Below are 16,311 nucleotides of genomic sequence, written 5' to 3'. Positions count from 1 at the left end.
CTGCAGGTGGATTTCCTCTTTATTCATGGGTCAGGGACAACATGCGAATAATAATTATTTAATTCAAAGAAGTCTGGTTTTAAAATATTTGTTGTTAAACCAACTATCTGTTGTTAGGTGTTAAGGGGGATTCAACAATGTGAAATTCTTAGTCTACTAATGCCAAGGAGGAGTTTAAATTTCTAGTGGGAGAAAATGAGACATGCATTAGGGAAACAACCAAAAAACATTTCAAAGACAACAAGGAAGTAAGCCATTGATAGCAATAAGAACAAAAGGAATTCAAGATATTGGAAAGATTCCTTTTTTAGTGGGTTTAATGAAGGAAGCAAATCTTAAATGGCTGATAGTGCTGGGAATTTGTGTAGTGGAAGAAGATGAATGTCCAAAATCTTTTAATTAGCCTGATAAATATCACTTTGGGTGTCCTTTTTATTGGAACTAATTGAGCATCAGGAGCAAATGAGTGGTTTCTTGGCTATATCTGTATCTATATCTATCTCTCCACCACCTGATTAACTGCGTATTTCCGGTGAGGTAATTTGTCTACATTCTCTATTCCAATGTGCTAAACCTTACTACTAACCTACTTACTTATTAAATTTGATAATACTTATGAAGTGCTTAGTACTGGGCTGAGAGTTCACTCATTAAAACAATAAATAGTATCATTATTATGAGAAATGTAACTGACGGAATGAAACCAGCGAGATCTCCATTTGTTCTTTAGGGGAAGTAAGTGTAAACAGGTAAGGTAGAAGTCAGGCATGGTCTACACGCCTAAGTCAAACCGACAACATTACCACCCGCACCCCTCATTCAGACCACCACCTTGGCTCCAGGGCTGCCCACCAGCGCAAGCCAGGTTAGGCTCCCGGAAGGTAAACACATCGAAAGGGGTGGGACAGAAGGCGGGTTCGGGACGGGTGATTGGCCAACTAAAAGTGATTGGCAGCTGCCATGTCCACGTGCTTTGAGCTTCGAACCAGCTGTCGCGAGAATTCGATGTAAACAGACCGGGTCCCCTGCAGTCTGACTCCCAGCCTGAGACGCCCGGGTGAGGTGCACAGGTTTCTGCAGCCCGATGCTTTTTGATGAGGCCACGAAGTTGCTGTGTGCAAAGGAAAACAGACATGTTTGTAACTCCTCCCCACCTTCCTGCGTTCGCAACCGAACCTGACACTTCGGCTTCACCCGAACTTACATACTGTTTTGTTTTCCCTCGAGCCCCAGCGGATTGGATCAGATCAGGAGGCGGGTCCGCCTCTTTTCCACTTGCTGGTTGGCGAAGCTGACCTCTAAGGGCGGTGCCCGGCCTCGGCGAGTTTGCTTCTGGGATTGGCTAGAAAGGTAGTTCCGCTGAGGCGTGGTAGGAAGTGGTGACCGTCAATCACGAGGGGAGACTCCAAACAGTGAGCCTTGAGCTGGAGAGCAGCGTTTACCGGCGGGGCGGCCGGTGAGAGGGCTGGCGGCGCTGTGGCTTTGGGGAGGCTTTGCGAGGACGAGCGACTAGCACCGTGAGGGGAGAGGGCTTGGCTGGCAGGCATTCGACGAGGGAGAGCTGTCGGGGTTGGAGGGGGAGGGGAGACAGGGCCAGGGGCCAGAGGGCGGCGGGGGGCAGCGGTGGAGGTTAAGTGGGTAGCGCCGAGCTCCTGTCTTTCAGGAGAGTGGGGCCTTAGGGGCTGGCGAGGGTCGTCCTCAGGAGACAGGGCCCTTAAAGGACAGTTCTTGGGAGGCTGTGTTAAGGGAAATAAAGGGTGGAATGGAAATGAGAGGGCTGAGGGGCTGGGGGTGAAGGTACCCACTGAGGAAGGAGCACCTGGGCTAGTTGGGGCAAAGGGTGTTTTGGTTGTAGCAGATGGGACTTCATCAGTTTGTGAGTTTTCACATATCCCTGCTTAGAAGAGATGGTTTTAGGGGCTTTCAACATTAGTTCCAGCCTGTGGGCTTTCCTGAGCCCTGTTAAGAGATCTTTAGTATTGCTGTCTAAAGTATAGTCCCTTTTAACCGTAGCCAAATGCATTCCATGCTTTTACAACCTCCTCCAGTGATTAAGACTCTTATTAAGCATTCAAGGATCAGGATTCAGCGAGGTCCCTGGAAAGGATAAGGGGCTTCTAACATCATATATGTTTTTACTTACTTAGACTCTGGTGATTGGATTACAATAGCAAGGGGTTTAACAAATAAGATTTTAAAAATCTTGTTAAATTATGACTGTGCAGTTTTAAAAAAATATAAAGGACATATAGCATTATATTAGTTTCAGATTCCAACATAATGATTTGATATTTGTATATTTTGTGAAATGATCACCACAATAAGACTAGTTAACATCCATCACCATATGTAGTTAAAATGTTCAGTCTTACTCGCAGATTCCCAACAGCCTCAGTTGGAGAGTATTACTTCAGTGTTCGATTTGGCTTTAAAATATTGTACCAGGTGTATTTTCATTATCCACAACATGAGATTTCAATAAATTCTTTGATTTTTGGCTCACAGAGATAGCACATTTGTTTTTATAAAGTGATTCTCTGCTAAACTTTCCATCCCTTTTGAGTTGATGTTAACAGTAGATCAAAGGATCCTGCAGGAGTCTTAACCTGTTCTGTGGTTCTGAGGCTTGGTGCAAAAGAAAAAGTCTCAGTAATTTGAAAACTTTTTAATCTATTTGTCCTCTTCCGCCCTCTCCTCTTTAAGGTGTAATAAGAATTGCTAAGAAAGTTTCTTAAGTTTAAGGTATTTTTGACAAGGGATTTCTAATGAGCAACCATAAGCTACCCACCAAAGATAATGATCTGTTTTTCTCTTTTTGTTCTGGAAACAGGTTTTGTGAATGAAACAATGGCTACCGATTCCCCCAGAAGACCCAGTCGCTGTACTGGTGGTGTTGTGGTTCGCCCCCAGGCTGTCACGTAAGCAAATTTTAGATAAGCCTAATAGATGCAGGAAAGATTACTTAGAATGGTAACTAACCTTCAGGTTTCCTTTCTGAGCATTGCTTACTTTTGTAAAATCTATTTAATTTTGGCTCTACAGGATGATTAATATTGCCAAGGCCAAATAAAAGGAATAATTGGAGGATCAGTTGATGTATTTATCACATTTACAGAGTACATGAAAACACTATGCTAAATCCTAGAGTACTGTTTTCTTCAAACCTCAGGTTTAACAATTAGTGGGTCATTAAATCAATTTAGTGGATCAGGACCATTATTTAAGAAATAATGGAATATAATAGAAAATACAGTTGAAAGTTAGTATTGTTTTGTGATGCCCTCATAAATATATTCATATGTATATGTGTGTTTACTAGATTGTGATATAAAATGTATCACTTGCTCTAGGTCCTAGTCAGAAAGTTTCAAAGTCAGTGTTATAAAGAATACATTTCAGGCTGCTCGCTCTCGCGCGCGCTCAAAGTCAGTGTTATAAAGAATACATTTCAGGCTGCTCGCTCTCGCGCGCGCGCTCTCTCTCTCTCTCTCTCTCTCTCCCTCCCTCTCCCTCTCCCTCTCCCTCTCTCCCCCTCTCCCCACCCCCTTCAGAGATGGCCCGCACTCTGTCTATGGAGCGTGTACCTACTTTTACTCTAATCTGAGCACCCAACCCCCACACCTTGTGGCCTTTCTCTTGCCTTTTGATGCATCTCTCTAAATAAGTCTACCTTTACTCAAAAAAAAAAAAAAAAAAAAAAGAATACATTTCAAAAAAATTTTTTTTAAATGGAGGTACTGGGGATTGAACCCGCACATGCTAAGCGCACCTTCTATCACTGAGCTATACCCTCACCCCCTCACTTCTATATTTTAAGCATTCTTTGACAAAGCATATCTATACTTTCTAGGAGCTTATAATCTAACGTGTTTTAAGATGTGTGTGTTTGTAAGCACTATAATCAATAAAAAAGATGCCAGCCTAACAGCATGAGAATTTAGAGGGAGAATTTTAGTGGGAGTTTTTTAGGATTTTAGGTCAAAAAGATTTCATGAAGAAGCTAACATTTGTAGTGTACTTTAAAGGCTGAAAAGAAATTGGGCATTTAGAATCAGGAGCACATTTTTCGCAAAGGGAATAGAGTGAGTGGATGTGGGAAAGACAGCAGTTTTCATAAATGAAATCTAGGAGAGTTGACCTATTTAAAGGAGGTTGAGGTGGACAATTCAGACCCTTGAATACCTGGCTAAGGAGATGAAACTTGTTTTCTACCTTTTCAAATGTTTATGATAGAATTGTAGCATTTTGGATGCTTTCCCTTGGGCAGTTTAGCATGTTACATAAAGACTGCCTTCTCAGACTAACAAAAGTATACGTATAATGTGATATTTTGCCATTGGGCTGCGTTTCCCAGGGCTATATTTCTTTGCTAACTGTGATCCATGGCAACAGGAAAAGCATGTTATTAGCTACGAGTTAGGCCCTACTTCAGTCTTCATTTTACACATGAGGGAACCAAAGCAGAGAGAAATAAGTTGTCCTTGGTAATAGTCAAGAAGGGAAACCTGGACCAGACCCAGGCAATTTGTCTCCAAGTCTGTGTCCTTGTGTGGTAGTCAGAGCTGCCTCACCATGTGGTATTTGACATATATTGCTTTTTGTTATGCAGTACATAATTTTAGTGGGTTTTTTTTTTTTAAGATATCCCCCACCATTTTAGTGTTTTTTAAGTTCTTCACTTTATTATTATTATTATTATTATTATTATTATCATTATTATTATTAATTATTCAATATTCTTTTAAGAAATAATGCTGATAATGCTTGAGCCATCCACTCTGCCTAAGTACTGGCTTATAGATTCTGGAGATATAAGGGAAATATAAAAGATGGATTCCTTTCTGTAAGTTTACATTCTAATGGGGGACATCGTGAATAAGTAATTTCAGGCTCTGATCAGTGCCCAGTGTGCTATGAGAGTGACAATGGGGACTATGACTTAAGGCCATCAGGGCAGGGCTCTCTGAGGAGGTAAGACAAGCTGGAGATCTGGAAGGGATGGAACAGTTTGGGAAGGAATCCAGACAGAGAGAAAGCTGGTGTAAAGGTCTTGATTCAAAGAGGAACTTGGTGTATTCTAGGAACTGAAGTTGCATATGACTGAAGCATAGTTAGTTAGGAGAGTGGCAGAAAAATGAAGTTGGACAGGTAGGCCTAATCAAAAAATTTTTAAAGCCTAATCATTTTTTGTAGATACTTAAGGGATATTGCTTGCTTGCTTGCTTGCTTGCTTTCTTTCTTTCTTTCTTTCTTTCTTTCTTTCTTTCTTTCTTTCTTTCTTTAATTTATAATATATAGGGTTTAGGACAATTCACCTTATTTTCTTCAAATGTAATTTTTCACATCTCCCTGACATGAGCTTGATTTGGTATTTTTTCTCCACTTGCTGACGTGTGTATATCTCCCATTTAAAATATCTTCATTTCCTTAATAGTTCTTCACTTTTATGCATTCTAATATTTTCCCTTGTCTTCTGTGTGCCAAAGTTCTGTGAGGATTTCTTAACTCCTTCTAATGCCTGTGTCTGCAGCAAAATACAGGTTCATTTTGCTATATACAGGTAAGGGACTAGGTTCGTTACCAGTTTAAGGAGAAGGTTACTAAATACTGAGTCATCAGCAACAGTTTTTCTTGCTCTAACTAGGACATTCTTCTGCTCTGACTCAAGAGGAAGGTCCTGCTTTAGCCAAGTCTTCTGTCATGACTCTTTCAAATACGATTTCATATTAAAATAAGAGCGTGTGACTTTTAAGAAGAGAGAATGTTTTACAAAATTTAAATCTCATTTGCATTTAATAACATACGAAGAAATTAAGAAAGCAGGTTAGCAGAATTATTAGGTGATGAGAGATTTTTTCTTTTTTTCTTTTTTTAAAATATTCTGAATAACTTTATTAGGGCTTGTAGAAAGAGCTTTTCCATGTTTCATAGGAAGCTGTCGTAATCAGTTTTATCCCTTTCACCCTTTTTCAGGGAGCAGTCTTACATGGAAAGCGTTGTGACTTTTCTGCAGGATGTTGTGCCTCAGGTAAGTGTCTGTGTGGTTTCAGAAATAGTAGGTTTTACTCTTAGTCAGGAAAGCTCTGAAAGACTGTTTCCTAAACTTGACATGAGTACCATCCACTTCAGAAAGACTTGATGTTTTTGCATGCCCAGCATGCAAAACATGCCCAGCAGGAGAAACTGTACTTGCTGTCATTATTAGATGTGCCTTGGTTTTATGCTGACAGGGGCACAAAAATTATTCCTCAGAACTTGCTTTACTGAGAGGAATCAAGGTGAGGTGTTACTGAGAGATGGGACGTGGGACTCTCTTTTTGGGTTCTGTTTCCAAAATCTTTCTCTTTTCCTGGTTAAATGTTACCTGTCAGACGTGAAAAAAGCAATATAATTAGATATTGTATTAACTAAATACCATACCAAGTGCAAATCTGCACCATTTCATATTGAGCAGGAATTTTTATGCCAAGTAGCACTTGCCTTGTTCACTCTAAGAGAGGAAGCCCTTTACTGTTCCGTCTATATAAATGTAAGAATGAAGAATGAGAGTGGCCCTCTTGGGAGCATCTCTAGTGCCCTGTCGCACAGACTTAAATTATCAGAGATTATCGCTTGGCACACTTGTTAAAAATAATAATTTCCAGGCTTCTCTCCCAAAGCATTTGACTCCATGGAATTGAGGTGGCATTGCATCTCTAGTAAAAATCTCAGGTGATTCTTTTGATGCAGTAGCGTTGGGAGGCCCTGTTTAGTGGAACTACTGAAGGGAAAGGTTTCTGTGTCTTCTCCTGTGGTGATGTCAGCGTTCTGACTGCCACGGCATCTATAAATTGCACTGTTCATAAAGGACATTTATAGGTCCAGTGTCCCAGCTTTATAAGAAAGTCCTAGAAAAGTCTATAAAGTCTAGATTTCAGTTGTATTAAACAAATTGTATTCGTCAAATAGGAGAAAGTATCAAGGCATGCTGTTATTCCTAGATTATGTTCAGTCAACTTTAATGAAAACAGACCACGGTGACAAAGTGTGGGGGGCACGTAAGGAAAAATACATGATTGCTTGCTTTGAGGAGCTGAGAAAAGAAGGGAAGTCAAGTTGCTTGAAACAGTCAGAGATAATAGCAACATATCAGTAAGTGTTACACATGGGAGTACTGACTGAATATTTAGTTGCTAAGGGAATGCATAGCAAGGAAAGAGTGAAAGAGTCACGTTCCAAAGGACATTGGAAGTAGCATTAATTGAAATGAATGGAAAGGCTGGGTGTTTGATGTTGGAGGACACTGCCTCGCTGGGTATGGCAGACAGCAGAGCTGTAGCATCTTGTACCCTGTACAGCCCGGCTTGGACGGCAATCTGGGGCTGAGATCCAACTTACTCTTCTACAAACTGCATCTTCGTCAAACCCTGAGCCCTGACACGAGGCTGGTTCCAAGGAAGGGGCATTTCACAATTTTGGTAATTTGTCTGCTTCTAGATTGACCCTTTATCAAATTTTTACAAAGACACTTTTTGTGCTAGTGGAAACCCTGTGTCACATGCAGTTTTTGCTGGCTGGAGGAGAGAGGCTGCAGTCAGAGGCTTTGAGGGAATAGTGGAGAGATGGCCAGAGAAATAAGAATACTAGATGGAGTAATAGATGGAAAACAGGGGGCTGATAAAACTGTTAAAATGCTGGAAGGTAGATGTTTAAGGTCGTTTTGATGAGGATTATACATTAGAAAGGGGATAATCTGTACAATTGACTATGAAGATTTGGATCAGAGTTAAGTAAATGTGGAAGTGAAGCTGTAGTCACAAATCTAAGAATTAGAATGTTCATTTAAGAAATTTATGTTATGCATGTCATTATTGTCATTACTGTGGAAAGAAAGCCAATACTCAGGCAGTAGATGTTTTACTGAGTACCCACTATGAGCCAGGCACTGTGTTAGGCTGGGAGGGTACTCGGACCTCTTCTTTTTTTTTTTTTTTAATTGAAGTACAGTCAATTCTCAGTCCCTATTCTTAAGGCTTCGTGATCTAGGGTAGCAGTCAGCAGACTTTGCTGTAAAGGGCCAGATAAATTTTGCAGTTCATACAGTCTCTGTCACAGCTACTCAGCACTGCTTTTTTTTTTTTTTTTACGTAAAGGAAAAGGTGTGGCTGTGTTAAAATAAAACTTTATTTAAGAGCACAGGTGGTGGGCCACATTTGGTGACCCATGTTCTCTTTTTTCCCCACATTTAATCCAGAATCCTCCATTGGCACTTCTAGTCAGCCACTTAGAAAATGGTATTTTTTTTGCTAATATTATGTTCCAACTCCTGCCCTATTCTGGGAATCATTGAATTCATGAGGCCTGGAAATTATTCTCTGGGTCTCCAAAAAGGGAGAAAATGTGCTGTTAGACTGGTATTGGCTTCTTGAGCTGCCACATATAGAGTGAATTCCCACTGTGTTTAACAGATGTCATTGATGGCTGGTGGAATCCCTAAGCTGTGCCCTTAGATATAACTCTGCTTATGAAAATTTATTTAAAAGAAATGTCATCAAAGAAAAAGGTTAAAGCTTAGAATTTTTCATTTCAGTCAGAAATTTTGACATTTTTCAGTGTAAAAAAATTGTAGCCAGCCCATATGACAGTAGCAGACAAGCAAATTATGATACATAGTCCCTATAGAATAATTTGCTGGAATTAAAAATTATACTTTTGACAATAGCACACAATGGAGGTTCTTTTTCTCTACGGTGAATAAATGAAACAGCGTATCTACAGTGATTGTTACTGGTTTTTAAAATTCGACAGTAAGTTTGTGCTTATGTGTATATGTGTTAGAAACAAGATAAGGAATAAGAGGAGAGATAAACAAATCCTGTGCTCAATAATGGGGTGAAAGCTTCAACTCTGAACACGAGAGCTAGAGCAGTCAGATCTTGGTTGAAGAAGAGGGCTTACAATCAGTGCTGGGGGGAAAAACAAACTTTTGCGTGGCAGTACACTAATTTCCATTAAGATAGCCAATGAAAGCCGAGTGGGCACCAAACAGTGAAGTCTGTGCTTCACTGACAGCAACGTATCTAAACATGAGCGAAGAGTATTATAAAAAGCTGAGCGGCAAAATGATGTGTCACGTGCTTTTGTGCCAGCCTGCAGGAAGGCACACAAGAAGCAACACTCAGATGTTTCCATCAGCTTAACAGAATATTCTCAAACGCTTAGTAAAGAGCACTATGTCTGCTAAGGAGAAAGGAAAACTTGAAGACATAGCAAAAGTATGCAAGCCGCGTTGTGAAAGTCTCGTTTCCCCCTGAAGGGGGAGGAAAAGAAGTTTAAGAATCCCGGCACACTGAAAGGCCTCTTTTAACCTCGTCCTTTGCTGCATATCAGCCAGAAATCAAAGGAGAGCATCTTGCAAATGTTGCAGAGGAATTGGGAGAATGTTGACGGACACAGGTGATAAACAATTTTATAATAAATCTGCTGGATGGGAGATTCGGAAATGTGTTATTGCTTTACCAGATTAAGGGAGAGTCTGATATAGTGGTCCTAAATGCAACATGGTGTCCTGGATTGGGGTCCAGGGGTGGAGAAAGGGCATCAGTGGAGAAACTGGTGAAATCCGAACAAAGTCTGGGGCTTAACTGATAGTAATGCCCCAGTGTTGGTTTCGTAGTTTTGACAAATGTACCATGGTAACATAAAATTTGGTTAGATTAGACAGTTAACATTAGGGGAATCTGGCTGAGGGGTATATGAGAACTCCTTGTCCTGTGTTTAATAATCTAGTTATTCCCAAATAAAAAGTTTATTTTTAAAAAGGAGAGTTTTCAAGGATGAAAAGAGCAGGACCAACGAAGAACGTGAGGATGAGGTGGTAGGAGGTAAAGTTGATGAATTAGTTGGTTCTAGTGCAGGTTTTCCTTTTCTCCAAAGGAATTAACTGCCCTATACACACCTCGAGTTTTCTTTTTTTTTAAAGACAGTTGAAATCATAAGGATGTATAAGATAACTTTTCTTTTTGTATAATAAACCTACTATTAAAGTAACCCCGTCTTTTAGTAATATTTTCAATGGCCATTAACCTTGTGTGGCACAAGAAAAGGGCTGTAAACTGACATGGAAATATAAACAGGTCACGTAGAACACATATTACATATGGAATGGTGTTTTTTGTATGCTTTTTTTTTTCAACTTTTTTTTTTTAATAGGGATAGGATTAGGTTTATTTATTTATTTTAAGCGGAGGTACTGGGGATTGAACCCAGGACCTCATGCTTGCTAAACGTGCGATCTGCCACTGAGCTACACCCTCCCCCTACAACAAATAGTTTTTTAAGACAAGAATGTTACTTGCGATAGTTTTACCCAGCCATCCTGAGCCGCTCAAACACATGGGTTCCTCCAGCAAATCCTTCATCAGCTTTTGATACAGCTTATAGTAAAGAATTGTTCTGTGAACTGACTACCACCATATAACTGACAGTGTTGCAGCTCTTTTGTTGACATTCTGAGTACTTGTAAATATATACAATCTAGAAATTCTAGAAAATTTTAAATAAAAACATTTGCTTTGTAGCAAGATGACTCCCTTTGAATACTGATAGGTACCGTTGATATGTTTCCTATGACTTCGTGGCAGTTTATGCTTATCTTAGTGACCCTTGCAGGCTTGCAAGGTTGTGTCTAGAGGCTGGATAAGAGACTAAAAAAGTAATACTTTTTTTTCCCCACCTCTCAACTCTGGCTTGTGTCCTCCACCCTGGCTTGTGTCCTCCACCTGAAACTGGTGGTTAGCAGAATAATACTCTTGAAAATTCTAGCTAGAGTGTAATTGCCTGATCATAAATACCTGGGAGCTAAATATGTGTGGTAGTTTGGTTTACTTCTTAAGCTTTATTTGTTGACCAGTATAGGAGGTAATTTAGTCTTTTGAGTGTCTTTGAATTACTGTGATGCTGTAAACTGTGATCATTGTATTTGGGTTAGGTTAAAAACCCTTTTTTGACCAAGATTATCAAGACTCCTGGATTACTTTCTTTGGGAGTAAAAATATTACAAAATGTGCTAGTTCTCAAGATGTAGGATTGGTGAGGTTGGAGGGGAATAGGGTTGGCGTTATTTAAATTACTCTTTGTTTTGAACATCAGTAAAATTTGAGCTATTTTCATTCAAACATTTCTGTTTACTATGCAGGCTTACAGTGGAACACCTCTAACAGAAGAAAAGGAGAAGATAGTCTGGGTCAGATTTGAAAATGCAGATTTAAATGGTATGGTTTTAATTTTTCCAGGGCATATGAATTAAATGTTTGAGGTTGACCTGATTCGAAAAAGAAAACTCTTACTTTAGTCAGATTACTTTCCCTTACAGTGACTTTTTAGTTTTCAAAATGAGTTTATTTTTAATTGAAAAAGTAACATATTCAACTACAGAAACTTCATTAGAACTAATACTGTATTGGACAAGTCTTAGAGTCACTGTAGCATATCGTGCCTAGCCTTAAACTTCAAGTCCAAGTGAGATAACAATTTCTTAGAAAAGGTTTTATTAATTCAAGTTTGGACGTTTGTATAGGATGTATAACTGCAAAACAATCACCAGTGTTGAACTTTTTAGATTTTAAAATTATTTTTCTGAATTTACGCCAGTCCAAGGCCGGCTGGCTCTCGCATACCTTCCATTTATCTCATTGCTCCTTCCTGCTCCCTCTTGCAAGGGGACTGCTCCTTGTCTGTTTCCCAGGCTGCCATGTCAATTGCCTTCTGGCTGAGTTTGGGAGGTGCTGGTGGGAAATTGAAAGGGAAGATGGGAGAAAGGGAAGAGTATTATGCTCTCTTCCTCTCTCTGTCCGCAGCTGCATTTCCTCCGTGGTCCTAACTTCCCCTGGGCAGCTCCACTGGTGTTCCAATTTGTGCTAGGTGACCGCAGCACCCTGCCCTTCTCCCTGTCTCCCTAGCCCAGGGGTAGTAATGGCTTCCTGCCATTTGCTAATCCAGTAGGTTGCCTCACGTTTCCTGTTTTGGCTTCTTAGCTATTTTGTCATATGTGTGACCAGTTGTCTGTATTAAATTCCCAATTATGAATACATTGAGTGATTTTCGTTGCCTAGTTGGTCCTTGACTGATACCATCCTCTTCAGTCTTTTTCTCCTCCAAGACTTTTACAATATGATACCATGTTTCCTTTAAAAGCTACTGTTCAGGATGAGAGAGTCTAAGTATCAGTTCTGCAAATTGGTTTCTTTTGAATTTTTGATTCTCTGTCAGCTGGTTCGTTCAAATGACAACTTGTTGGGCCTTCTTTGTGGAGAATAAAATGTTCACTTGTGGTGATTATTTATGGTACCTATTTATGGTAACCTTTCCAGCACTATTTCTCTCTGAAAGCTTATTTAAAATTTTCTATTTACAACTGTTCACATTTCTTTGTTTACTAGCATATTCTTCTGCCTTTCCTTTCTTCCTTTTCCTTCTTTATAAGCATGTAAGTGTTCGTCACCTTTTGTTTTCTATCAGGTTCCTCCTGAATTCAGACTCTTTTTCTCCTGGAAATATATCTGATTTGTGGATGTCAGAAGGTATCAGAGGAGTTTCTCGATTTAATAACAAAGAAAATGTGGTTGTGGTCTTGAAAATATTTAGCTGGATAGTAGCGAAACTTGCTATACAACATATGCATAATGTTAAAAATAATTAATTTTTTAAAGTTTCATGTTGGCAGTAAAAAATGATTTAAAATCATACAATTAGCTTTTAAAAATGTCATCAAAACAATGTTTAGGCAAGGTTTTTGTGTTTTTGTTTTAAACAGCAAGTAAGCATTGCTGGGATAATGTTCTATGAAGTTTTTGCTTTTTTGCAGTAGAATGCATCTGGGAATGTAGATGGATGTTGCTTATTTGGTACTATGTATTCCACTGAATTTATCATGGTTGTTCCTAACTTAGTTTTTTGTATCCCAGTTGACTTAGTAAACTTTCAAATTTATATGTCTTCCTCTTAAATACTTAGCACACTCACATGTCCTTTGGTCTCTCCATATCATATTGATTTTGTATGAAATTTTGTTTTGTGTTTTTACAGCTATGCTTTTTATTATCTTTGGTCCAAGGAGAGAGAGAGAGAGAGAGTGTGTGTGTATGTGTGTGTATGTGTGTGTGTACTTTTGTGTGTTTTAAGGAAGTAGTAAATACTACCAAAAAATTTGATCCCCCTTACCTTCCTGGTCTCTTACGGCATTTTTAAAATTTATGTTTTTTCTTCAAGAATGTTTGTTTAGGTGTTTGTATGGCAAACCTTCTGAGATACTTACAATTGAAGGAAAATTTGGCTTTGGGAAAGAAAAAGTAGGGTCCACAGGCTGCAAGTCCAGCCTCTCCCTGAAGAAGACTAACAAGGACTAACTTCTCCATTGCACTGGGGATTCCGGATCAGCCAGCCTGCCCTTCCCTGGCTGTGCCTGCTGCATCTGGGATGCATTGCCTTGTTCGTTGCCTTTTGTCTTTGATGGTACCCTAAGGGAGATCATGGAGGGGACTCTCCTGACTGCAGCTATGCTAGTCTAGCAGCCTGTTTCTCTGTAGAGCAGTTGTGGATACCCTGGAATTGTATTAGGTACTGAGACTTCTCTTTGCCAGACTTGGAGTTTTTCTGGCAAAACAATGTAGAAGTCTTTTAGCTGTTTATAGATTCAAGTTATTTTTTATAATATTAATGAAACTGTATTGGCTGTTAATAGAACTTGCAGTGTTTGAATTGAACTCTGCCCTGGTGATTGCTTTCAGTTTTTTCCAGCAGGCCTGGGAGCTCTGCCTTTCTGCTTAAGGTGCCAGTTGGCCCCCTTACCTCCAGGCTGCAGCTCATTTGATTATGGGCTTATCATGGTTGGGGGTGGAGTGGGTAATAACGGACGAGAGATACTTCTGAGGACCCTGGGTTATTGGGGTTCTTCAGTCCTGGACCCTTCTAGGTCTCTCCATTCCTTTTCAATGTACTAACTTTGCTTTGGTGTTAGGTAGAGACTGCTACTTTTGGAGCTCATTAGAAGGTGGGATTAAGGCCTTGTGTATCATGATCATTGTTCTGTTTCTGCTTTCAGGCAGTCTGCTTTATACCTAAGATTGTTTTTCTTGAGGCACTGTATTGGAAAAAGTTGTAAAAAGTAGCCAGAATAGTTTAATATCCTCACTTTTTTGTGTGTGTCAGATTTCCTAAAGGTGAGCACATAGTTTGAGTCCCCAGACACATCGGGTTAACCAGCTGGTTTGCTGTCAGCACTCTTTGGAAATTCTTAGCAACCTCTAGCCCATCCTGACTTGGTCAGTTCTAATGTCAACGTCTAGTACTACATACTTAGGTATCAATTTTTTGTATTGAACAGGATTTTCTTTTTTCAGTTGCACGTGATTGGTTTAAGGGAATCTTAATGTTTTAATTGTGGTAAAATGCACTTAGCATAAAATTTGCCATCTTAACCATTTTTAAGTGTACAGTTGGGCAGTGCTAATAAGTACATTCACATTGTCATGCAGCCAGTCTCCAGAACTCTTATGAAACTGAAACTTTGTCCCCATTAAGCAACAACTGTGTGTCCTCTCCTGCCCACCAGCGTCTGGCAGCCACCACTCTACTTTTATGTCTCCATGACTTTGAGGTACTTAAGGTACCTCATACGTGGTATCATACAGTATTTGTCTTTATATGACTGTCTTATCTCACTTAGCATAATGTCCTCAAGTTCTGTTCATGTTGTAGCATGTGTCAGAATTTCCTTCCTTTTTAAGGCTGTATAATATTCCCTTGTATGTACCGGCCACGTTTTGTTTATCTCTTCATCAATGGTCATTTGTGTTGCTTCCACCTTTTGGCTCTACGAATGATGCTGTTCTTAACATGTATGTACAGATACCTCTTTGAGTCCCTGCTTTTGGTTCTTTTTGGGTAGTACCCATAAGTGGAATTGTTGGCTCATATGGTAATTGTGTTTTTAATTTTTTGGGGAGCCACCATATGGTTTTCCATAGGAGAGTTTTTTCTTTTTTAAACCTACTCAGATCTGGGAAAGATGGAGGGCTTGATACCTCTAGCCTTTCCCTTCTCGTCACTACTTCTCTCTGAGTGCTTGCTTCTCTTCTTTGGCTCTATTGAGGTTGGAGTAGTGATTGCTCATGGCTCTCTGTTCATACCATCATGATCAAAGAGGAGAAAATGTTCATTGAATGATCCAGAGCGCTCAGTCTGGATTACTGTCCAGTTATTGGAAGAGCTGCAGTGGCCCAGGCTGTAGTTCTGGAACTGGCTCAGCTGGGCATGTGCCTGTCCCTGTGCTTGATGGGGGGGTCAGATCAGTTACCAGAAAAGGGGAAAGCGTAGAGTAGGATGTGTGTGAGGTGTGCAGAGATAATAGCTACTGTGGACCCCTGTTGCTCTGCTGTGCCTGAGTCCCCATTTTAGCTGCCTTCTAGACACCTTCACTTAGATGTCCCACAAATGCCTCAAATGCTTAATCCTTTTCCATGTAACTCTGTCCCCTCAAAAGCTGTGCTTCAACCCCACTTGTCTTTCAGGTCATTAAAGGCACAGAACTTTTCATGTCTTACGATCTTTGCACAAGGGGCTGTCTGACTGCAATGTCCTTTTTTGCCTTAATCTTCGTTTACCTATTAGCATCTCCTAAAAATGACTTTCCAGTTTTTAGACTGGGTATTGGCAGTCTGTTGCTGCTGTCAGTATGCATGGGGAATACAGAAGAAGCTGGTTTGGGAGAAAAGACTTAATTTCACTTTATACTTGGATTTTTGAGGTAAGCAGAAAAACCAGTATTCTCTTCTCCCCCTCCCAAATGCAGACATTTCTTCTAAGGAAGGAGAGTGTACTGTGTGCAGTACTGTGGGAGGTTCACAGATAGGTTAAGATGGACAAATGTTTGAAGGGTGAATCAAAGGAGAACATTGCAGTTACCTAAGACCACAGAGGAACGCTGGATGTGTCTATAGGAGAAACTGTAAAGTCCCCATTTAGGGGTGAAATAAGAAAAAAGAAACCATTAAGGAAGACAAAGGGCAGTTTATGGATAGAATTGCCAGTGGTGGTGTGACAGAAGGTGTAAAGTCAAAGAATAAGGATTACTTAAAGCTACACTCTGAAGAATAAGCTAAAATGTTTACAAAATTGTATTCAAAAGTAATCAAGACTGCTGTACCACCATCCAGAGAAAGAAAAACAGTACAAGTGACTAAGCAGAATCTAAAATAAGAGATTTTCTCCATGTAATGACCTCAGAGTTTTATATGTGGCATTTGAGCCGTCCTAGAAGTGACAGCATGTGAT

At 39.9% G+C, this 16,311-nt stretch overlaps 1 protein-coding gene across 14 annotated transcripts in view; it reads left to right on the top strand.

Annotated features, from left to right (window-relative positions):
- The first annotated feature begins 1,347 nt into the window (after positions 1 to 1,347).
- The window catches only part of BCAS3 (BCAS3 microtubule associated cell migration factor), a 482,840-nt gene continuing 467,876 nt past the window's right edge, over positions 1,348 to 16,311 (top strand). For 11 of the 14 annotated variants that reach the window (XM_031467999.2, XM_031467998.2, XM_031467997.2 and 8 more), the window contains exons 1-4: positions 1,348 to 1,456; positions 2,831 to 2,918; positions 5,974 to 6,028; positions 11,177 to 11,252. In XM_031467999.2, the coding sequence (XP_031323859.1) occupies positions 2,848 to 2,918; positions 5,974 to 6,028; positions 11,177 to 11,252 (202 nt within the window). In that variant the 5' untranslated portion in view covers positions 1,348 to 1,456; positions 2,831 to 2,847. Of the gene's footprint in view, positions 1,518 to 2,830; positions 2,919 to 5,973; positions 6,029 to 11,176; positions 11,253 to 16,311 lie in introns of all 14 variants that reach the window. The other 3 variants (XM_031468006.2, XM_031468004.2, XM_031467993.2) reach the window with 2 other exon arrangements.

Source organism: Camelus dromedarius, chromosome 16 (assembly GCF_036321535.1).
Source record: "Camelus dromedarius isolate mCamDro1 chromosome 16, mCamDro1.pat, whole genome shotgun sequence".
In the NCBI taxonomy this organism is placed as follows: Eukaryota; Metazoa; Chordata; class Mammalia; order Artiodactyla; family Camelidae; genus Camelus; species Camelus dromedarius.
Note: the sequence above shows the minus strand (reverse complement) of the source record. Positions and strands in the feature narration are given on the sequence as shown.